At 36.6% G+C, this 19,618-nt stretch overlaps 1 protein-coding gene across 9 annotated transcripts in view; it reads left to right on the top strand.

The window, feature by feature from the left end:
• Positions 1-19,618, top strand: part of eIF5 (eukaryotic translation initiation factor 5) — a 228,662-nt gene that overhangs the window by 136,721 nt on the left and 72,323 nt on the right. For all 9 annotated transcript variants that reach the window (XM_067081265.1, XM_067081260.1, XM_067081259.1 and 6 more), the window contains 5 exons: positions 1,814-1,993; positions 2,586-2,739; positions 11,295-11,476; positions 13,927-14,029; positions 18,133-18,290. In XM_067081265.1, coding sequence (XP_066937366.1) covers positions 2,586-2,739; positions 11,295-11,476; positions 13,927-14,029; positions 18,133-18,290 — 597 coding nt within the window. In that variant the 5' untranslated portion in view covers positions 1,814-1,993. The remainder of the gene's footprint in view (positions 1-1,813; positions 1,994-2,585; positions 2,740-11,294; positions 11,477-13,926; positions 14,030-18,132; positions 18,291-19,618) is intronic.

Raw genomic sequence — 19,618 nt, 5'->3', positions numbered from 1 at the left:
AATACAACACTTAGTTGTTATGTCTCTGTTTTAGAACGTATTTGCAACACTAGTGCATTTACACTTTGTAGACGATACAGGTCAAATTGGATCAATCTCAACTATCTACTGTACAGGTAAAGATGTACAGAGAATTAATAAGTTGTAAAAATGTGTGAGCGCTAACTGAGAGAGAGAGAGAGAGAGAGAGAGAGAGAGAGAGAGAGAGAGAGAGAGAGAGAGAGAGAGAGAGAGAGAGAGAGAGAGAATCGCATCGCATCGCCTGGTTCAAGGGTTGTCCTTAAGAGAGTGAAATTATTTATTAGTTATTACGGAGACTGAGAGAATAACACGAGAGAGAGAGATTGTCCTTCCTTGAAATGTCAAGTTATATTATTTATGAATTATTACGGAGAGAGAGAGAGAGAGAGAGCGTTAGCTTAATACATTACCCTTAAAAAAATAAATAAATGGTTGACTTAAGATTATAGGAGTGTGTGACTCTCCCCCATTCCACCAATCCATTTTTAGACGTCTTCTCAACCTTGTTTTTACAAACTTTTTTATTCTGTCACTTTCTCCTTGTTCTGAAATGCTCTATGTTTTAGAACTGTGCATTTACAGTTTGTAAACGGTACAGGGAAAATTAGATCAATTCAAAATTATCTACTGTACAGTTAAGGAAAGAGAGAGAGAGAGAGAGAGAGAGAGAGAGAGAGAGAGAGAGAGAGAGAGAGAGAGAGAGAGAGAGAGAGAGAGAGAGAGAGAGAGAGAGACCACTGATTAGCAACACTCCCATTCTTGTCATGTTTAATGACATGTCTGACAGCTTTTGCCTTCCACCTTCTTACAAAAGATGAGGCAAGAATTTGTTTCAAGATAAGATAATACAAATTTTGTATTAGTTTTATTATTATTATTATTATTTGAAAATTAGTACTTATTATTAGGTAAAAAGTTTATTTATCATACAAATAAACATACCTGTATACATGTACCTTAAAAATTCATCCCACTAAAAGAAAGAGAGAGATTGTTACTTTCAATAATATTTAATGTTATTTAATTTACACATAAAAGCTTGACAACTTATAAATTACATAAAAATATTAAACAAACACTTTTGCAGGGTTTCTCAGTGTTGAAAATGTTCGTGTCTGTGAAAAACTCGCGTAGGACCATTAGTTAGGTTCCAATGAAAAATTAGTTTGTCTGTGAATTAGTGCAACCTTTCAGTGCAAGTTCAGTATTACTGTACATGCATTGTAGTATTTTAGATACTTTTACTGCAAATAGATATTGTCAATGTAATACATGCATTGAAGTATTTTAGATATTTTAGCATTTGACTGGAAATAGATATTGTCAATGTAATACATGCATTACAGTATTTTAGATATTTTAGTATTTGACTGGAAATAGATATTGTCAGTGTAATAGCCTAATCAGGCCAATGTTCACACATTTTGGCAACTTACATGACAGGTCTTCCCATGTCACATCCAAACTTGGGGTGGCTAAGTTCAGCTGTTGGCAGGCCAAGCAAATTCAAACATGAGTGACACACTACCCTCGACAATAAAAGGAAAATTTTGAGTTTCAGAGCTTTTCGGTTTCTGAAATTTCAGATAAGAAGTTGTAAACCTGTACACTCAAAAGTTTTCCTGGGTATGCCCTGCTGAGGTGGGTTGTCATATTTGCCATCAAAGATGATCATTGTGATAGCTTTTTTGTGGAATGCTTATAGATTAGTTCTAAGATTTACATGATTTTTGTATTTCTTTTGTGATGAGTCCTTGTATATTATTTATTATTATTAAATTATTCTTTACAGAACTTGCAGTGGATTGCTGACTATCCTCATGAGAACAGCATCAAGCTACCACAAGTAGTTCATTTTTGTCACTAATTGTACTGGACATATAAACAGTATTTGAAATCTTAGTTTCCACTTCATCTACAAGCATTAACTAGAGGTCTGTTTTCACCAGGGAGATTTCATTAAACCACCAAGGTATGTATCATGTGAAAAATTGTTTTAACAGTTAAGTTGACTTCATCTAAAGTATTTCTCTGTTAAGAATTATGGTACAGTAAACCCCCCGTATTCGCGTTCTCATGGTTCGCGGACTCACACATTTGCAGTTTCTCTGTGGAACATATCTAGCCATCATTCGCGGAAAATTCGCCCATTCGTGGTATTTTTCACTGAGAATATTCACTAATTACTGTATTTTCATATAATTTTCATGAATAAATGTGCTTTTTGTGATAAAACTATCAAAACATTCAGGTATAAGCATTTTTACAGGGTTTTTCTTGGTTTAAGCTATCAAACTGGGCAGTTCTAAGTGTTTTTAGATGGGTTTTAAGCATTCGCGGATTTGACCTATTCGTGGGGGGGACGCATCCCCCGTGAATATGGGGGCTCACTGTAGTTCCTAAACTAGGAAAAAGTGTTACTAAATAGAAATGGCAAAAAGGAGAATGAGCAAACTAGTTTTGTTTTAAGAGATGTAGTTTTATAGTTTTATTGATAGTCTCATGTTTTTAAGCAAGCTAAATGTGCACTTTGTCTCAAGTTAAAAGAAGTTCATTTATTGCAGATGTCGTACAACGTGAACCGAAATGTCATGGATGCCTTCTACCGGTATAAAATGCCGAAGCTTATTGCAAAAGTAGAGGGCAAAGGCAATGGTATCAAGACAGTCATTGTAAACATGGTTGATGTTGCTAAGGCACTTGGCCGACCTCCAACATGTAAGTAAATGAATAGAGTATATGATGATTTGAGATCTTATTTTTACATAGGAGTGTTTTTTGGGCAAAAGCAGGATTAGTCATTAAACCGTGGTAACAAGGCAGTTACAGTTTGTGTATGTTTTTGGGGGGATTCCAAGTCTCTTGCCTGGCTGAACACTAATTTTCTTAGGCACACATCAGGTAAATGAGCTGCCTTAGAGTAATTAACTTATTGAGATGCTGAGGATTTCATGTTTGGCAATTTTTAATTTGGGTATGCTGCACTTTACAGACAAATAACAAACTCTGGAGTAAAATGTGTACATTTGTAATTTACCAAACCTAGCACCCTCACATAATATCTTCAGTCCTTGAATATGTCATTCAGTGTAATGAAAATTGACTTCAAAACCTTTACACATCTTGAGGAATCCAGTCTTTCTGTAAAGAACATCTAACTGTAGTGTGTTTTCATTCCACAAACTACACATATCCTCAGTTGCTAATTGTGTTCTAGGATCTTCCTCAAGTCTTTAAGAAATAACTGAGGAACTTGAGTATATATGCATAAAAGGTAACTTAGAGCAAAATAACTGATTTTCAAATCCTTTTCATTATCCTCGGAAGCATTTTTGTTACCTTTTCCTTTTATGGAGTCGGACATATGTTTTGTCCGCTCTCTTCCATTTTATGTTCTTTCTCCATGAACTAACAGTAGGTCTAGCTCCTCATGTATTGCCTTTTTACAAATTGTCTTGAGCCATCTTACCAGTCTTCCTGTTCCTAACTTATTTATTGCTTGTTCCTACTGGGGTATGAACCTACGTTCTTGTAAATGGAGTTTCTTGCTCATGATAACTAAAAAAAAAATAATAAAAATCCTATTGGTTAGGCCCAGCTACCTCATGACCTTAGGCTTCCTACCTTGTCCATTATATTCTCAGCTGTGCTTGCTGTTAGTTTTTCCGTTTTGGATGCTAAGATTTTTCTGTGTGCCATGTGCTATAGTACATTCTTGGATGCTAAGATTTTTCTGTGTGCCATGTGCTATAGTACATTCACGTCAGCCGTGCATTTGGTGCCCAACGCCGTCCCTTACGACGTTCCTGATTGGCTAGTGGTCAGCCAATCACAGCGCTGGAAAATGGCCAGTGCACTGCAGTCTCTCTCAAAGCTCAGGAGAGTGAACATCGCTTCGAGACCTGAGGAACATGTCTTCAAAAGTTATAACTTTCATTAAACCTCAGTTTTACCCAAAGAACAGTAGTTTCCCAATTTCATCACTAAACATGTCAAGCCAATGGTTGAAGGATTATTATTATTATTAAAATAGTTTAACCAGACCACTGAGCTGACCATCAGCTCTCATAGGGCTGGCAGTTGAAGGATTATAATATGTGAATTATTTACTTCAATTAACTTAATGGCAAGATATTTGGTAGTGAAATAAACAAGAAATTTTTAAAGATAAAATGTATCCTTTCATTCCTTACATGGCATCGCAGTGCATTCATCACATATCGTGTTGTGTCTCATAAAATTTCGTAGCTTAAATGTCATGGATGGCAGTGCTACCTAAAAGGTATAGGTAGGGCTATCAATCAGTATGAAAGTAACAAGAAAGCGATTAAGAATATTAAAATGTGCGGGAGATGCACGCAGAATATAGCCTATCCCGGGCAACCAGCCAGCTCTTTACACATTCCTGAGGCCTACTTCTAGAGGAATCTCTTGCTTTCGCTTCTTATTTGGGGCCATGCTTGAATGACGCTTGTATGTCAGATCTTGCATTCTAGTTCAATAAATATATATATATATTCTTATATATAGTCGCAAATGAGAAACGTAAATTAAGGAAAACTGCACTCGAACGAATTTAGTAGTTATAAAACTATATACAAAAATGCTTACATCAAAAGATAATGATAAAATTTAAGCCTTATACCTCACTCTCTCTCTCCCTCTCTCTCTGTGGAGTTAAGAAAATCAGAATATGAAGAAAGAATCATTACTGAAAATCCCTCTTAAGAATCAAGATGCATATCCAAAATTTACAGAATTTTTTTTATTATACGAAATTGCATGTTCTCTCTCTCTATATATATATAAATACTGCTATTTTTACACCGATAAATGATAAATACGTAAAGCTCGTACAGTAAACCCCGCGTATTCGCGTTCTCATGGTTCGCGGACTCACACATTCGTGGGTTTCTCTGTGAAACATATCTAGCCATCATTTGCTGAAAATTCGCCCATTCGCGGTATTTTTCACTGAGAAATATTCACTAATTACTGTATTTTCATATAATTTTCATGAATAAATGCACTTTTTGTGATAAAACTATTAAAATCTCAGGTATAAGCATTTTTACAGGGTTTTATTGGTTTAAGCTATGAAAATGGGCAATTTTAAGTGTTTTAGATGGGTTTTAAGCATTCGTGGATTTGACCTATTCGCGGGGGTGTGTGGGACGCATCCCCTGCGAATACCGGGGCTTCACTGTATTATGATGAAATCAAGTGAAAATAGCGAATGGAATCTTGATTATTTTTTATTTTACATAAAAACTTGCCCCCAAATGACAAACATCATCTAATTATGAAAAAAATTGCTAAATTTCACAAGAAGACTTATTTAAATTATATTTCGACTTAAAAACACTTCATATAACAAAAAATAGCCCTGTCCCATATAAATAAAGTATCTAGAGATCCATTGACACTAACTAGCTGCCGATATGGCGGTACTTTTTAATTTTAATTTTTCGATGAATATTTCTGAAAAATCCGCGATGCAGTGAAGCATCTTTTTGTTTAATTTCATTTTGTACTGAATTATATGTCATAATGCAATGAACCAACAGTACTAGCAGATATTAATAATTATTAATGGAATTAATGAAATATTTGGGTCTTCATATATCGCGACTATTTTTGAAATTTCCGGAAAATCCGCTATATATTTTCTCTTATAATATACATACGTAATGGAAAAAATCCTCGAAGTCATGAATCCGCGATAGTCGAACTGCGAAGTAGCGAGGGTTCACTGTATTTGCACTTGTAACTCCTATGACAAAAAAAAAAAAACCATCTGGAAAGTGATGCCTATACATTACAGTACCGCGTGTTCCATTGTTGGTAAAACACAAAGCGTACCATCTCGGTGACTAAGTGCGTTGTAACACGGGCTGTTATTGGTGCATGGGAGGGAGACGACAAATCACAGCTTCCCGATTTCTAATTGGGGCCTGTGATTGATGCTTAGACTGATGCTCAGAACCTGCAGCATCTCCCCTTGTCTCTCTCTCGCGGCCACTTCGCTTCAAGCTTTCTCGCCAAACGGTTTTCTTTATGCTGTGCTGTGTGATTTTTTTTGTGGTTTTTGTTGAACTTTGCTCCAATATTCACCCCCTGCAATGGCTCCCAAGCGTACTGCTTTTTCCAAGGCTGGTACTGAGCCTAAATGCCATCGAAGAATGATGACGATCGCTGAAAAGGTGAAACTTCTCGATATGTTGAAGGAAAGGAGAAAGTTCGTGGCTGTAGCCCGCCATTTTGGCGTGAACGAATCCACCCATTCGCTACATCTACAAGGACGAGGCGAAGATTAGGAAGACAGCTGCCATCACCTTTAACAAGCCGGCGAAGAGAGTGGTTACGGCTTGTAATAAAACTATCGTCCGTATGGAAGCTGCTTTGGCCGTGTGGATAGCCGACTGCCGAAAGAAGAACATAGCCTTGGATATGAACATTATCCAAACAAAGGCTAGGAGCCTGTATGAGACCTTCGCCACTAAGGAACCAGAGGACAACAGTGGCGAGTGTAAAGAAGCAGAAGATGATGAAGACGACGTAGATGATCCGCAACCAGAGACGTCCAGTCATTCACCACGTAAGAAACTGCAATTTTCTGCTAACAAAGGGTGGTTTGCAAAGTTTCAGAAATGCTACGGCCTAAAAAGCGCTTCCTTGTGGCGAGGTTGCTTCGGCTGACACGGTCGCTGCTGAAACATATGTCAGTGAAACCTTCAAGAAGATTATCTCTGTAGGTGAATATCAGCCCGAACAAGTTTTTAATATGGACGAGACGGGCTTGTTTTGGAAAAGAATGCCCTCGCGAACTTTCCTGTTCAAAGAGGAAGCAAAAGCCGCTGGCTTTAAAGCATACAAGGATCGTGTGACCCTCGTGATGTGTGGCAATGCTGCAGGATTTTTATTAAAGCCAGGACTTATTTACAAGTCTAAAAACCCAAGGGCTTTAAAAAACAAAAACAAGAATCTGCTGCCTGTACATTGGATGCACAGTCCAAAGGCCTGGATAACGAAGATGCTGACCTCTGACTGGTTCCACCAGTGTTTTATCCGGTGAAGGTGTATCTAGCAGAAAAGGGCATGCCATTCAAAGTCCTTCTCATTATGGATAATGCTGGTGGCCATGCTACTGATCTGTCGTATTGGGGGGTTCAGGTTGAGTTCCTACCGCCCAACACAACGTCACTTATTCAGCCATTGGACCAGGGAGTTATTAGGGCATTCAAGGCCCTATACACGAGTAATGCCCTGGCAAACCTGGTTGCTTCCATGGATGCCGCCCAAGAAGACGACAATTTCAACTTGAAGGCATACTGGCGGCAGTACACAACTGCTACGTGCCTCCAAAATATCCACAAGGCATTGGAAGGAATAAAGCCTGCCACCATTAACGCCAGCTGGAAGAAGTTGTGGCCCGAGGTTCATCGTCATCATTTTTACTGCGCAGCAAATTCATCACTATCTTCATTCAAGTTTTACTTCAACTTCTTTTGTGGTGAGTACAGTAACAATCTTTATTTTTTTTTTTAAATCTTAAGTGATACTGTACTGTATTACATGTAATGCAGTACAGTAACATGATACTGTATTGTATTACTGTATATATTATTACTGTATGTATACTTTATTCTTTAAAATTTAAAGCTTGCCAATCACGTCATATACTATAGCTACTTTACCACAGTAAATTAGCCCCTGTTATATGGTACTGTAAACTTACCTACTGAAGTCATATTGCTTAACAGTTTTCCCTATTATTAATAGAGTAAAGGGTGGGTTGTTAAGAGTACAGGGAGGGTTTTAAAAAGTCCAAATATCGTACACGTTAAATAAATAAATATGCTGTTCGTACTTCGCGGAATTTCAATCATTGCGGCCGGTCTCGGAACCTATCTCCCACGATAAACGAGGGTCACTGTATATACATTATTATTGGGTACAGTGAAGTAAAGCATAACATTTTAAAAGATCCATAGAAACGATGCATGTTTGTTATGTTGATGTTTGTATAATATATTAACCCTTAAACGCCGACTAGACATATCGTATGTCAACTAAAATTGTCTGTCGGGTGCAGAGTGGACGTACGGTACGTCGACTACAAAAAGTTTTTTTAAATATTCGCGGAAAAATAATTATAGGCCTAGTTTGTGAAAGATTTTAAATCACGCGCCTTGAGGGATGCTGGGAGTTCATGGATCACACTGTTGTTTTTTTCCAAGCTTTACCCAGCCGCACATGCACCAATTTCTTTCTTCTCGCACTACAGAGTATCAGCGACGCATCTCAGAAATTCTTTCGTCACTTTGTCGTAATTTTTGCACCATTTTATATTACCCGTTACATAAAGTTTTGTATGTGAAAATGTGCGCAATTTCATGTAGAATACAACACAAAACTTGTGGTTGTTGCTTGTATCAGTTTGGAAATATTTTCATATAAATCACAAGTGCCAAAATTTCAACCTTCGGTCAACTTTGACTCGACCGAAATGGTCGAAAAACGCAATTGTAAGCTAAAACTCTTACATTCTAGTAATATTCAATCATTTACCTTCATTTTGCAACAAATTGGAAGTCTCTAGCACAATATTCCGATTTATGGTGAATTTTAAAAAAACTTTTTCCTTACGTCTGCTCGTGGTAACTCAGCCGAAAATCTCCGAAATTCTTTTGTCACTTTGTCGTAATGTTTGCACCGTTTTATATTAGCCGTTACGTGAAGTTTTATATATGAAAATGTGCGTAAGTGCATGTAGAATACAACAAAAAAACAACCCATGGTTGTATCTTTTATCAGTTTTGAAATATTTTCACATCACGATAAGTGCCAAAATTTCAACCTTCGGTCAACTTTGACTCAACTGAAATGGTCGAAAAACGCAATTGTAAGCTAAAACTCTTACATTCTAGTAACATTCAATCATTTACCTTCATTTTGCAACAAATTGGAAGTCTCTAGCACAATATTTCAGTTTATGGTGAATTTAAAAAAAAAACTTTTTCCTTACGTCTGCTTGCGGTAACTGAGCCGAAAATCTCAGAAATTCTTTCGTCACTTTGTCGTAATGTTTGCACCGTTTTTTGGTAACCGTTACATAAAGTTTTACATATGAAAATGTGCGCAATTTCATGTAGAATACAACACAAAATAACTCGTGGTTGTTGCTTTTATCAGTTTTGAAATATTTTCATATAAATCACGATAAGTGCCAAAATTTCAACCTTCGGTCAACTTTGACCTGACTGAAATGGTTGAAAAACTGCAATTGTAAGCTAAAACTCTTACATTCTAGTAACATTCAATCATTTATCTCCTTCATTTTGCAACAAACGAGAGGTCTCTAGCACAATATTTCGATTTATGGTGAATTTTTGAAAAAAACTTTTTCTTTACCTCCGCACTCGGTAACGGCTGAAAATCTCAGAATTTCTTTAGTCACCTCGTCGTAATTTTTGTACCATTTTATATTAGGCCTTACATAAAGTGTTATGCATGAAAATATGTGCAATATCATGTAGAATACAACAAAAAATAACTCATGGTTGTAGCGTTTAACAGTTTTGAAATATTTTCATATTAATCACGATAAATAGAATAAATTCGACCTTCAGTCAACTTTAACTCGACCGAAATGGTCGCAAAATGCAACTGTAAGCTAAAACACTTACAGTCTAGTAATATTCAATCAATTACCTTCATTTTGCAACAAAGGGGAAGTCTCTAGCACCATATTTCGATTTATGGTGAATTTTAGAAAAAACTTTTTTATGTCTGCGCGTTACGAATTCATGCATCATTGTGTGATAATATTTTCTCTGTGTTGCTTTGATCGTTTTACAATTTGTTATATACCAAAATCATCGCAATTTAGTGTACAATACAACGGGAAAAGAAATAACTCATTATCTTTAACCGTTTTGCTCACAGCACAATTTGTATACAATTATATATGAAAATTTTTTTTGCGTTGTCATATATTCCAATATTTATATATGATCCAATATTTATATATGATAATGATATTTTTTTTCATTTCTGATGGTTGCATATTAAACTTCAGGCAATGACAAAAAAAGGGCCAAAAATGAACTCTTAATCTTAAAAACTAAGTGTGCTGTGATTTTTTGAAAAAAACTTTTTTTCCGCTTCGGCGCTAACTCCTGAACGCCGCCGGCATACGACACACTTTTGTAAATAGAGGCTCGGCGGTTAAGGGTTAATGGGACAGTCAGCACAGTAATACCTGGATAAATGGGACAGTGATTACAGTAATATGTGGATAAAGGGGACAGTCAGCACCGTAAACCTGGATACGAGGGACAGTCAGCACAACGAAGTGTAGGAAAAATTTTCTCAGTACTTCAGAGTTTTCCCAGGCAGTGCCAGGTTGGTTAGATAGTATATGGTAGTTAAAAAGTTGAGTATATCTTAGTTTAACCAGACCACTGAGCTGATTAACAGCTCTCCTAGGGCTGGCCCGAAGGATTAGACTTATTTTATGTGCCTAAGAACCAACTGGTTACCTAGCAACAGGACCTACAGCTTATTGTGGAATCCAAACCACATTTTGGCGAGACATGTATTCTATCAAGAGAAATAAATTCCTCTAATTCTTCATTGGCCGCTCGGAGAGTCGATACATATTCACACATACTAGTGAGATGGCGTGCGATACGCTGCACTGGGCAGGAGGGCAGTTGAAGGACTCTGTTTAAACGTGGCTTCCTCCAAAGAAATCTTCGAAGCCTTTTGTCGCCGATTTCTTCTCCATGAAACGCTGTTCTTTAGTATTGTGCAAGAAATCAAAAGGCTGTAACACAGCCTTGGGGAATTTTTATAAAGTTTTGTAACCTCATATAGTCATATAGTGGCATGTTAGTGCAGAGAAAACTGTCAGTTGCTGTAAGCTATTGTTTTATATTTTTTTCTCCACTTTCATTTTCTCTGAATGGAGGGGAAAGAGGTAGTACTATTAGTGCACCTCACATGGTAAATACTGAAGGCATTACTAAAGGGTGTTTGCATACCCCTTGGCCCCTAGCTGCACCCACTTTTTAGCCTTTTACTTTATCTCTATTCCCACTTCCTTTCTTTGCTCATGCTGTCTAACCAATCCAACTCTATTTTTAATTATCTGAAGCACTGAATGGCCAAAAGTGCCCCAGTGCTTTGCTTGAAAGGCTAAATTTCATAAATCTTAAGTCATTCCACTAGCGTTTTATATTTTATATATATATATATTTTCTTTACAGATCCTTGCAAGTATTTTGGATGTGAATTGGGAGCACAGACCCAGTTTGATTTCAAAAATGACCGATACATCGTAAATGGATCTCATGATGCAACCAAACTCCAGGATCTTCTCGATGGTTTCATCAAGAGATTTGTTCTCTGTCCAGAATGTGAAAATCCAGAGACTGTTTTACACCCAAATGTAAGTTGTATGTTTATACTGTACATGTAATAGTGTAAAAAATATTTCCATTGTAACACTAGATTTGCCATGAACCCTTTGTTTTTTGGCTGTAGGTGTTGATGATCATCACTTATAAACAATTAGTAATTCATTTAAAATTTAAAGCTATAGTGCATATGACTTTAATTTGAAGTCCATTGAATTTGTACCATGAAGGATTGTATTCATAAACAGGTGAGGCTACATTGACAATAGTTTGTGTGTGCGTGCACAAATTTATGCTATTGAATTAGTGCATATGTAGAGTTGAGAGGAAAACCTGTTGTAAAGTATGGCTTGCAGGAGGAGTGAGAAGAAATTACTTGAAAAATGTTTAAATATATGGCCGCAGTGGTTTTCAGAAGTAATTGCATTACCTTATTTCTCAGATCATCCGCTACAAGTGTCAGGATGTATCTTATATTAGCTGTATACTATAGGAGAATAATTAATATTTAGTACTTTACTGTACTAGCAAGTTCAGCTCAGGTGTCAATTTTTCTTTGTTACTGCAAATTACTGCATTTTGGATCTGTTATAAAAAGTCAGTGTTGAGATGTACCTTGTTTAGCCCAATTTTCTAACTATTCACATCAGAAACAAATGCTGGCCACCAAAGAGTATGGAAGCACACAGCATGTTTACACCATACTCCAGATACATAACTGATGTTTTGAGGCTGCTCAAGAGCACAAACAGTATGATGTATTTGTATTGCCACTACCAGTGTACATAAATATTGTATGGATGTTACCAATTTGTTTGTATTATTAGATTAATTAGCATTACCTAGTTTAGTAAAACCAAAAATGCCATTCATTTGGTAATCAACAGAAGTGTTTTAGGGCTTGAGAATAAGTTCCTTAAAAGGGAGAAAGTGCAGCTGATTTTATTTATGGTCTTCATGAATAAAGGACAGCAGCACCTTGACTAAATTTATTAAATAAAGTCATTACTGTATTGTAGTTTGGCAGTATTATAGAATAAATCATGTCATCGACATTTTGATGCACAGAACCAATGTAAAATTTTGCTATTCATTGCTTTCCAGCACTTTGTCTTATACAAATCTCCATTTGTCTCCTGCCTCCTGTTTCATAGTGGTAAATGTGATGCTACTTTGTTATTCATTTGGTCATATTTTCCTTTCAGTAATTGCAACCTTTTGCATTGCAGTAACTAGGTAATTTATCTGGTTGTTTTATCAATAAAAAACACTTTATTGCAGATAATTTGTGGGGGGAGGCAAATTTTTATAGGAGGAAAGTGCAAAATTTTCTCATCACAGTATCTAGTCATTATTCCTGCTACATAAAAATCATTTTTTGGCAGATTTTTTATGCCATTGTTTAGGAAAATAATTTAGCTGCAAAATGAATAACGATTGAAGTGTCTAATTTGAAAATTGTGGGAACTATGTACACATCTTTGAACCAAAAGGTATAAGGATGTTTACACCTACCGCTCAAGTCACTGCCACCTCCCATAGACGTAATTGTTGATAAGGGTCAAAAGCGAAAGGTTTAAAAGAATATCCAGTTTATATGAGGATCAGTTTAGGAACCCATACTCATAGCAGGTTGTAGAATGTGAAATGTAGCGCCTCTGCTACTTTTTACCATTTGTACGTAAAACTGAAAAATCCTGTATAAATTAAAAGAAAATGTAGCAAGAGCATGTGGAAACTCGTTGGCTACCCAAAATGTACTACGTGTCAATATAACCTGGGTTCTTATCAATATCTAATATGTATCTGGCCATAATAATTGTTGAAGTATGACAATTTATTGATGAACAGTGTGTGTGTGTGTGTGCACGTGCACTGCATCCCTTACCAGGTTTGGGTAACAATATGTCATGCATAAAGGTTCTGTATGCGGTTGGTGATGACAAGTAATGTCTAGAATGTGATGTCAAGTTAATCAAAGAATCCATGCGATTTTAAATATGAATGTTTTTGTACGGAACAAAACTTGTATTGGTTAGATAGAACCAGGCTAGGTTAGCTCTGGCTTGAAGGGTATGGAGTAATATTTAAAGATATTACTGCAGTTGAAAAGATCATTAAGAAAATTTTATTTTGTATAAAAAGAGATTGAAAAGTCTGTTAAGTAAAGGACAAGGGAATTTGCTATATTGGAAAAAGTGAACAAAATTTTAGAAATTATGTGAAGAAGATTTAAACAATTTCTGCCTTGTCAGATTAATTTGCGTTGTCTTTATAACAATAGACAGAAGGCACTATATCTTTTGTAAACTACAGACATCTTGGGGCAAAAGACAAAGGAAAATTTATTAATGTTGGATGGATACTTAAGCTAAACTAATCCTAAAGATGCCAAGTATCCCAGGAACATTGTGTTTACATGATACTAGTTTATTATTGTAAGTGTATATTAATTTTTTTTTTTTTTTTTTACAAAATTCAGGAAAAGAAGGCAACAATCAAGCAGAGCTGCAAAGCTTGTGGTTACCAGGGAATGTTGGATATGAGGCACAAGTTAACAACATTTATACTCAAGAATCCCCCTGGTAAGTATTTCAGAAGAATAAAGGAAAATGGTGTGGTTTAGTTTTGTGGTCAAACAGAATTTAAGGAGTTTTATTTTGAAGTGCAGCTCTGTTGCTGCCCAGTGTTTTGAATTGGATATGTATAAAATAAATGAAATATTATTTTATAAGATTTGTTGTTTATTGTAATAAGTGTACTTACGGGTTATTTAAAGATTTTGATCGTGAGCGCCACTTTTCTTTCTCACATTTTCTACACAAGTTGTTTTCAATAGTAGTTTGAGAGTGATTTAGCTAATCTGTTGACCTTGACTCTTGATTTGTATGTTCAACTATTGACAGAATCACACTAGAGCAGAAAAAGATAGAAATAAAAAAAAATTCTAAGCCTCTCATTTTGATTCATTAACATTTTACAGGTAGTCCCTGGTTATTGGCCGGGTTCTGTTTCTGACAGCGTGATAACCGAAAATCGGCGATACTGGCGCGAATCCTCGGTTATTGGCGCCAGTATCCAGTTACTGGCGCCGATTACCGGGGACCAGCACCGCCGATAACCAGGAATCGGTGTTGAAAATTTGGTTGTCATTGTCGCTAGACAAGCGCTGTAAAACCGGATCGCCAATAACTGGGGACTGCCTGTATATGTAAATAATTGCTGAAAATAAATACCTTCCCTGGAAGGTAATTGTATTCTGTTCACATAAATACATATAAATAGGTACTGTAGTAAAAATGTCACCAGAAGCTTCAAATGTTACCATTTGTATAAAAAAATGGAATGGCCTTTTCAAGTTTCCTTTCTGCCTTGATTTCAAGAAATGGCTGTCAACAATTGAAAATAAAGTTAAGGTAAATCATACATTTAATTTTGTAATAAAAGGCAAGGAAAAAATGTCAAGCCTCTTATGCAAACAAGGCAGAGGTAAAATGCCCTTTTTTTTTTTTTTTTTTTTTTCCGTTAAGTGATCTGAACAAAATGGAGCACTTGCCATCAGCTTGAGACATGCCTTGTTAGATCAGAGCTCCTTAATGTAAGGGTGGGGTTTAGAATTTCTTTTGTGCGAATGGAGCTTCATCCTTAGACTCCCAAGATTTTTGGCAGTTTCATCAGAACTCTCCATTATGATTTTGTTCATAGCCTCTTGGAACAGTGCCCTTTTCTCAAGTGTGTATGCTTTTCAGGTGTACCAGAGGCCTAGGTATGGTTGGTAACTTTGGGTTGGAGAGGTCTGATGATCTTCCTACTGGTTGTTTGGTAAATTGGACTGAAGGGACCACAGGCGACAAGGGTCTTTAATTTTCATGTGAAGGCAATATATTACTTGAGTAATGAACTGCTAAATAGAGAATGGGGCAGCACCTAGGTAGTGAATTCAATCTGCTAGGCAGGAGCTGGTCGAAGGTCTTGCACTGGTGGACAAATGGTGTTAGTCCTCCAAGGAGTGGTCCTGGTGCAAGTAATTTGCACTGTAATGTAGCTGGGCTGAAGACAGTGTTGACATTTGTCAGAAATGTGAGTTCTGCTTATTAGAGTTGTAACTCATCTTTATCTAGCAGCTTTTGAAACTTCTCAAGAAGATTGACTTCAGTATTCAGCAAAGAGGAAAGGTTAAATCATGGCAGTGATGAGTAGGCAATGGCATGTTAATTCTTGCCTTTGGGAGTTAGATGTCCTCCAGCTACTTCTTGGGCATAAGAGCCTTGAATGGCACTAGTTGAACAACTGCAACTTGATGTTGCATTGAGTTGCAGCCCCGTTAACTTGATGCATATTCTTGCCGTTAGTGCCATCAGTGGCACTTATGGCACCGTAACTTGATGTTCATCGGTGCTGTCAGATGTCATTAATGACACTGAAAAAGCGCTGTATGATCGAATCTGCTGAAAAAGCGCTGTAGTTCGAGGGAAGAGCAGATCAAGGACCTGCAATGAAGTTGCATCGCTGGAGAACCTTTATGCTTGAGCCGAGAGAGGAGGGTAGACTCCATAGTCATCTCACCCTTTACTGTTATAAAGACTTTGGGTGCAGGAGCTGGGGCTGGAAGAGGGAGAATTGCCAGCAGCAGTGGTTTGGTTAGAGGCTGGATGAATGAGTGTGATTGTGGGTTAGGTGTCATGACAGTCAGAGTTAGAATGTTGCAGCTTAAAAGAGTAGAGAGGAAGGAGGGGAAACTTCCTGTGGGTAGATGATGACCTAGTGCCTCAGGGCAGCAGTCAAAGCAGGGCAAGAATGAGTAAGACAGGTCAGATCTTGTACCTTGGGAGGAAGGTCATGCCAGTAAGACGAATCCTACTAGCCTTAGAGCAAGGTGGAAGCATAGCCTGGGAAGACATCATCTCTGACAAAGTCCACTCCATGACCAAGGCTCTCACCAAAGGAAACAGAAGAAAACAAAATAACAAAAGGTCTTTGGAGACTTGTAAGTTGTCTTCAGCCAGAAGATATTGCTGATAATGTTACTAATTGTGGCATGTCTCCCAACTCTTCTGGTAACACGCCTGACCATGGAAAATGACTCGCAGAAGATGGGGGTTTATCCCAAATTATGTATAAACAAGCTGCAAGGTCATCCATCTAGACCTTGCCAAGGATGCTGAGGCATATTGACACTTTGTGAACCAAAGTTGAACACTCAGTGCCTGTAATAAACCATTTAAGAGAGAGTTCAGCATCCCAGGTTAAAGCAATTGATAACCACATGTTTACTGTTCATCAAACTGGGAAGGTGTCATAAGTTGGCAACTCAAAACACACTGCTAAAGGAATAGTAACTAATCCAAACAAAATAAATATTGGGAAAAAATAATGGGAGCCAGCACTTTCAACAAAAATATGAAGCTCAAAGTAAAGGTAGCACCAAGCAGGACAATACATGCATCGTCCATGCCCAGGGGATTTCAGGATTGCAATTATAAAGAGTGAGGTTGGACATGGAATTTGACATTCATGGAAATAAGGTAATATAAGACTGATGTAAGAGATGAAACAAATATGCATTTATTTGCGATGAATCTGTTAATCATAGAATGCTATACATAGGAAAGATAAAAATGGTACATAAAACTATAGGTGCACCATTCATTTTATTTTGATCTGCAGAAAATATTACCTCTGCTCTTCACAATAGCTGTTTTCTTGATCATTCCCACCCCAGCGTAATTATGTATGTCATTTACTGTTACACTTTTTGTGTGTAGGCTCTTCAGAATATTTTCTTAATGGAATAACAGCTTGTATTTAAAAAAATATAAGCTGATAGCTTACTGACATACTGGTTTGATATGAGAGCAACACAACCCCCCCACTATGCAGTCACATTTGTCTTTAGATTTCATGAATTTTTTTTCAGTTATGCATTCACCATATAGCACAAATAATTCTCTAGTTAGTTATAAATGATTTGTTTAACCAGACCTTTGAACTCTTTTATGGTTCTTCTCGATGCTCTAAATAGTAAGAGATGCAAAAAAGGATCATAAAGAGACTTACAGAGTAAAACATAACGCAGAAGGGAAAAGGATACTAAAAGCTACCATTTGGTGGTACTGTAACTAATTATTAGATTCTGTTATCAAGTCCTCATCCTCCAAATTTTTGAGGTGGGACAGGACATGACTGACTTCTAAAATTGTTAGATCTAAAAATCTAATCACTAGCAGAATAAGCACTTGTACACATTCCTCTTGTAATGAGAACTGAAGAAAAAAGTGGTGTAATATGTACTGTAGATACTGTATCTGAAAGTCTTGGCCAGCCAGCTTGACATTTATTCAAGAAGCATAGCCAATGGGTTAATGATTAGAATATTTGTTTTGAAATATTTTTGAAGGTTTGGCGAGTGATTGTAGTTGAACTACGTAGCAACAATAAGAGGAACCATGTATAGTACTGTTTTTGCCTTATTAGGTAAATGGAGCCTCGGAATGCTCCTAACTTGATTGTTTATAGTTACTTGCTGGTCTTGACAGCTAAATATTTTTTGGCCATGTTTTGTGTTTTGTACAGTTTGGGTATGTTTAGTATTTGTTGTATAGTAATTGAATTTATGATGGAGGATTTTGGAAATCATACCTGTTTGTTGTTATCATTCCCACTATATTGCTGATTGTGATGTTTTCAGATCTCAAGCCCAACCAGCAAGGTAATTCTTGTACCAAGAGGAAAGATCGCACAAAGAAGACAGAAAATGGGTCACATAAGGAGAGTTTAAGACCAAGCTCACCGCGGGCTGATAAGTCAGATGCTTCGGATAATGACATGAATGGTGATGCTGATGATGTAAGTTACCAGTTGTACAAAAATTTCAGAAATATAGGTAGAAATTGAAGTGACAGTTTATTCAGTTACTTATGGTTAAAAGTAGTGTCCTCAAGTCTTGGTCTTTAATTGTATGTATACACATGTAGATACACCACAACACTGTTCCTGATAGAAATTTGTACACATTAAGGTCCCTTCTAGAAGGTATGTAAGAACAATTTCATAAAATGAAAATACAGGTAGTAGACAGTCCCTCATCCAAAGCCCTTTGGTGCCAGCTGTGTTTTGGTTTTCAGATATTTTTGGATTTTGGAACTGAAGCTTGCTCCATAAATACACTTGCACATTTAATTTCCAACAAATACATTTTGTAAAGCTCAAAAATAAACAGTATCAAAAGAATCATAATTAAACTACGTACTTGTGTATCGTCCAGTCTCGTGGATGTGATCTTAAGCTTCCTGTCACAGGCTTGGGACATTATATTGATGATGCATATTACATATAAGGTAGCTTTTTTGACTAATAAACCTAGAAGCTGAAGTTCAGTAGGCTAAATACGAATTGTCATACATTTGACCAGGCTTACCTAAGATCTGGGCCTACCAAACTAGTGGCTTTTCATTACTATTTCATGTATTTTACAACCACTTAGTATTTCATGCAAAACACTGGTATAAACAATAACAAGGACAGTACTGACATAAACAACTGAATTGAGAAACAGCTGTTTGCCAAATTCATTTATAAATATTGCATATTTATTGGGAGTTGTGTTAAAGTTGGTATCTTGTTAAATGCATTTAGAGATACAAACAGACATGGTCACAAGTTGAAATTGTATTTGGAGTGTTCCCTTTTGCCACCCATAAGTTCAGATTTTGCTTTGCTTGTGTATTCTGCCTAGTAAGAATTTTTGCTGCAGTAGGAAGTAGAATCTGTTCCTTTAACCTCTTCCCTGATTATTCCGAGTTTTCATAATTATCCACCATATATTCGTACAATCACGGAAATATTTGTTCGTACTCATAAAATACTCCTACTTATTTCTATCCTCCTGATTTAATTTGTTCTTTAATGAATTCTCATTTTCTGCATTTCCTCTCCCCGTAAGAAACGGATAGTATGTATTTTTGTCAGTAGACGGCGTTGTGCATTGTTTAGTTTATGAACTTCCAATGTGAAATTCTCTTGAAGTTCATTAACTTTCAAAGCATGGAAAAAATACAAAAATTTGAATGTTGTATGAATCTAAATTTTTTCTCTTTTTATCCCTCTAACATCCAAAGTAATTCTTTATATGCTGCATCATTTAAAAGTAGTGAAAATAGTATACTCTATTGTAA

This window comes from Macrobrachium rosenbergii, chromosome 37 (genome assembly GCF_040412425.1).
Source record: "Macrobrachium rosenbergii isolate ZJJX-2024 chromosome 37, ASM4041242v1, whole genome shotgun sequence".
In the NCBI taxonomy this organism is placed as follows: domain Eukaryota; kingdom Metazoa; phylum Arthropoda; class Malacostraca; order Decapoda; family Palaemonidae; genus Macrobrachium; species Macrobrachium rosenbergii.
This window is presented reverse-complemented; position numbering and strand designations above follow the sequence as displayed.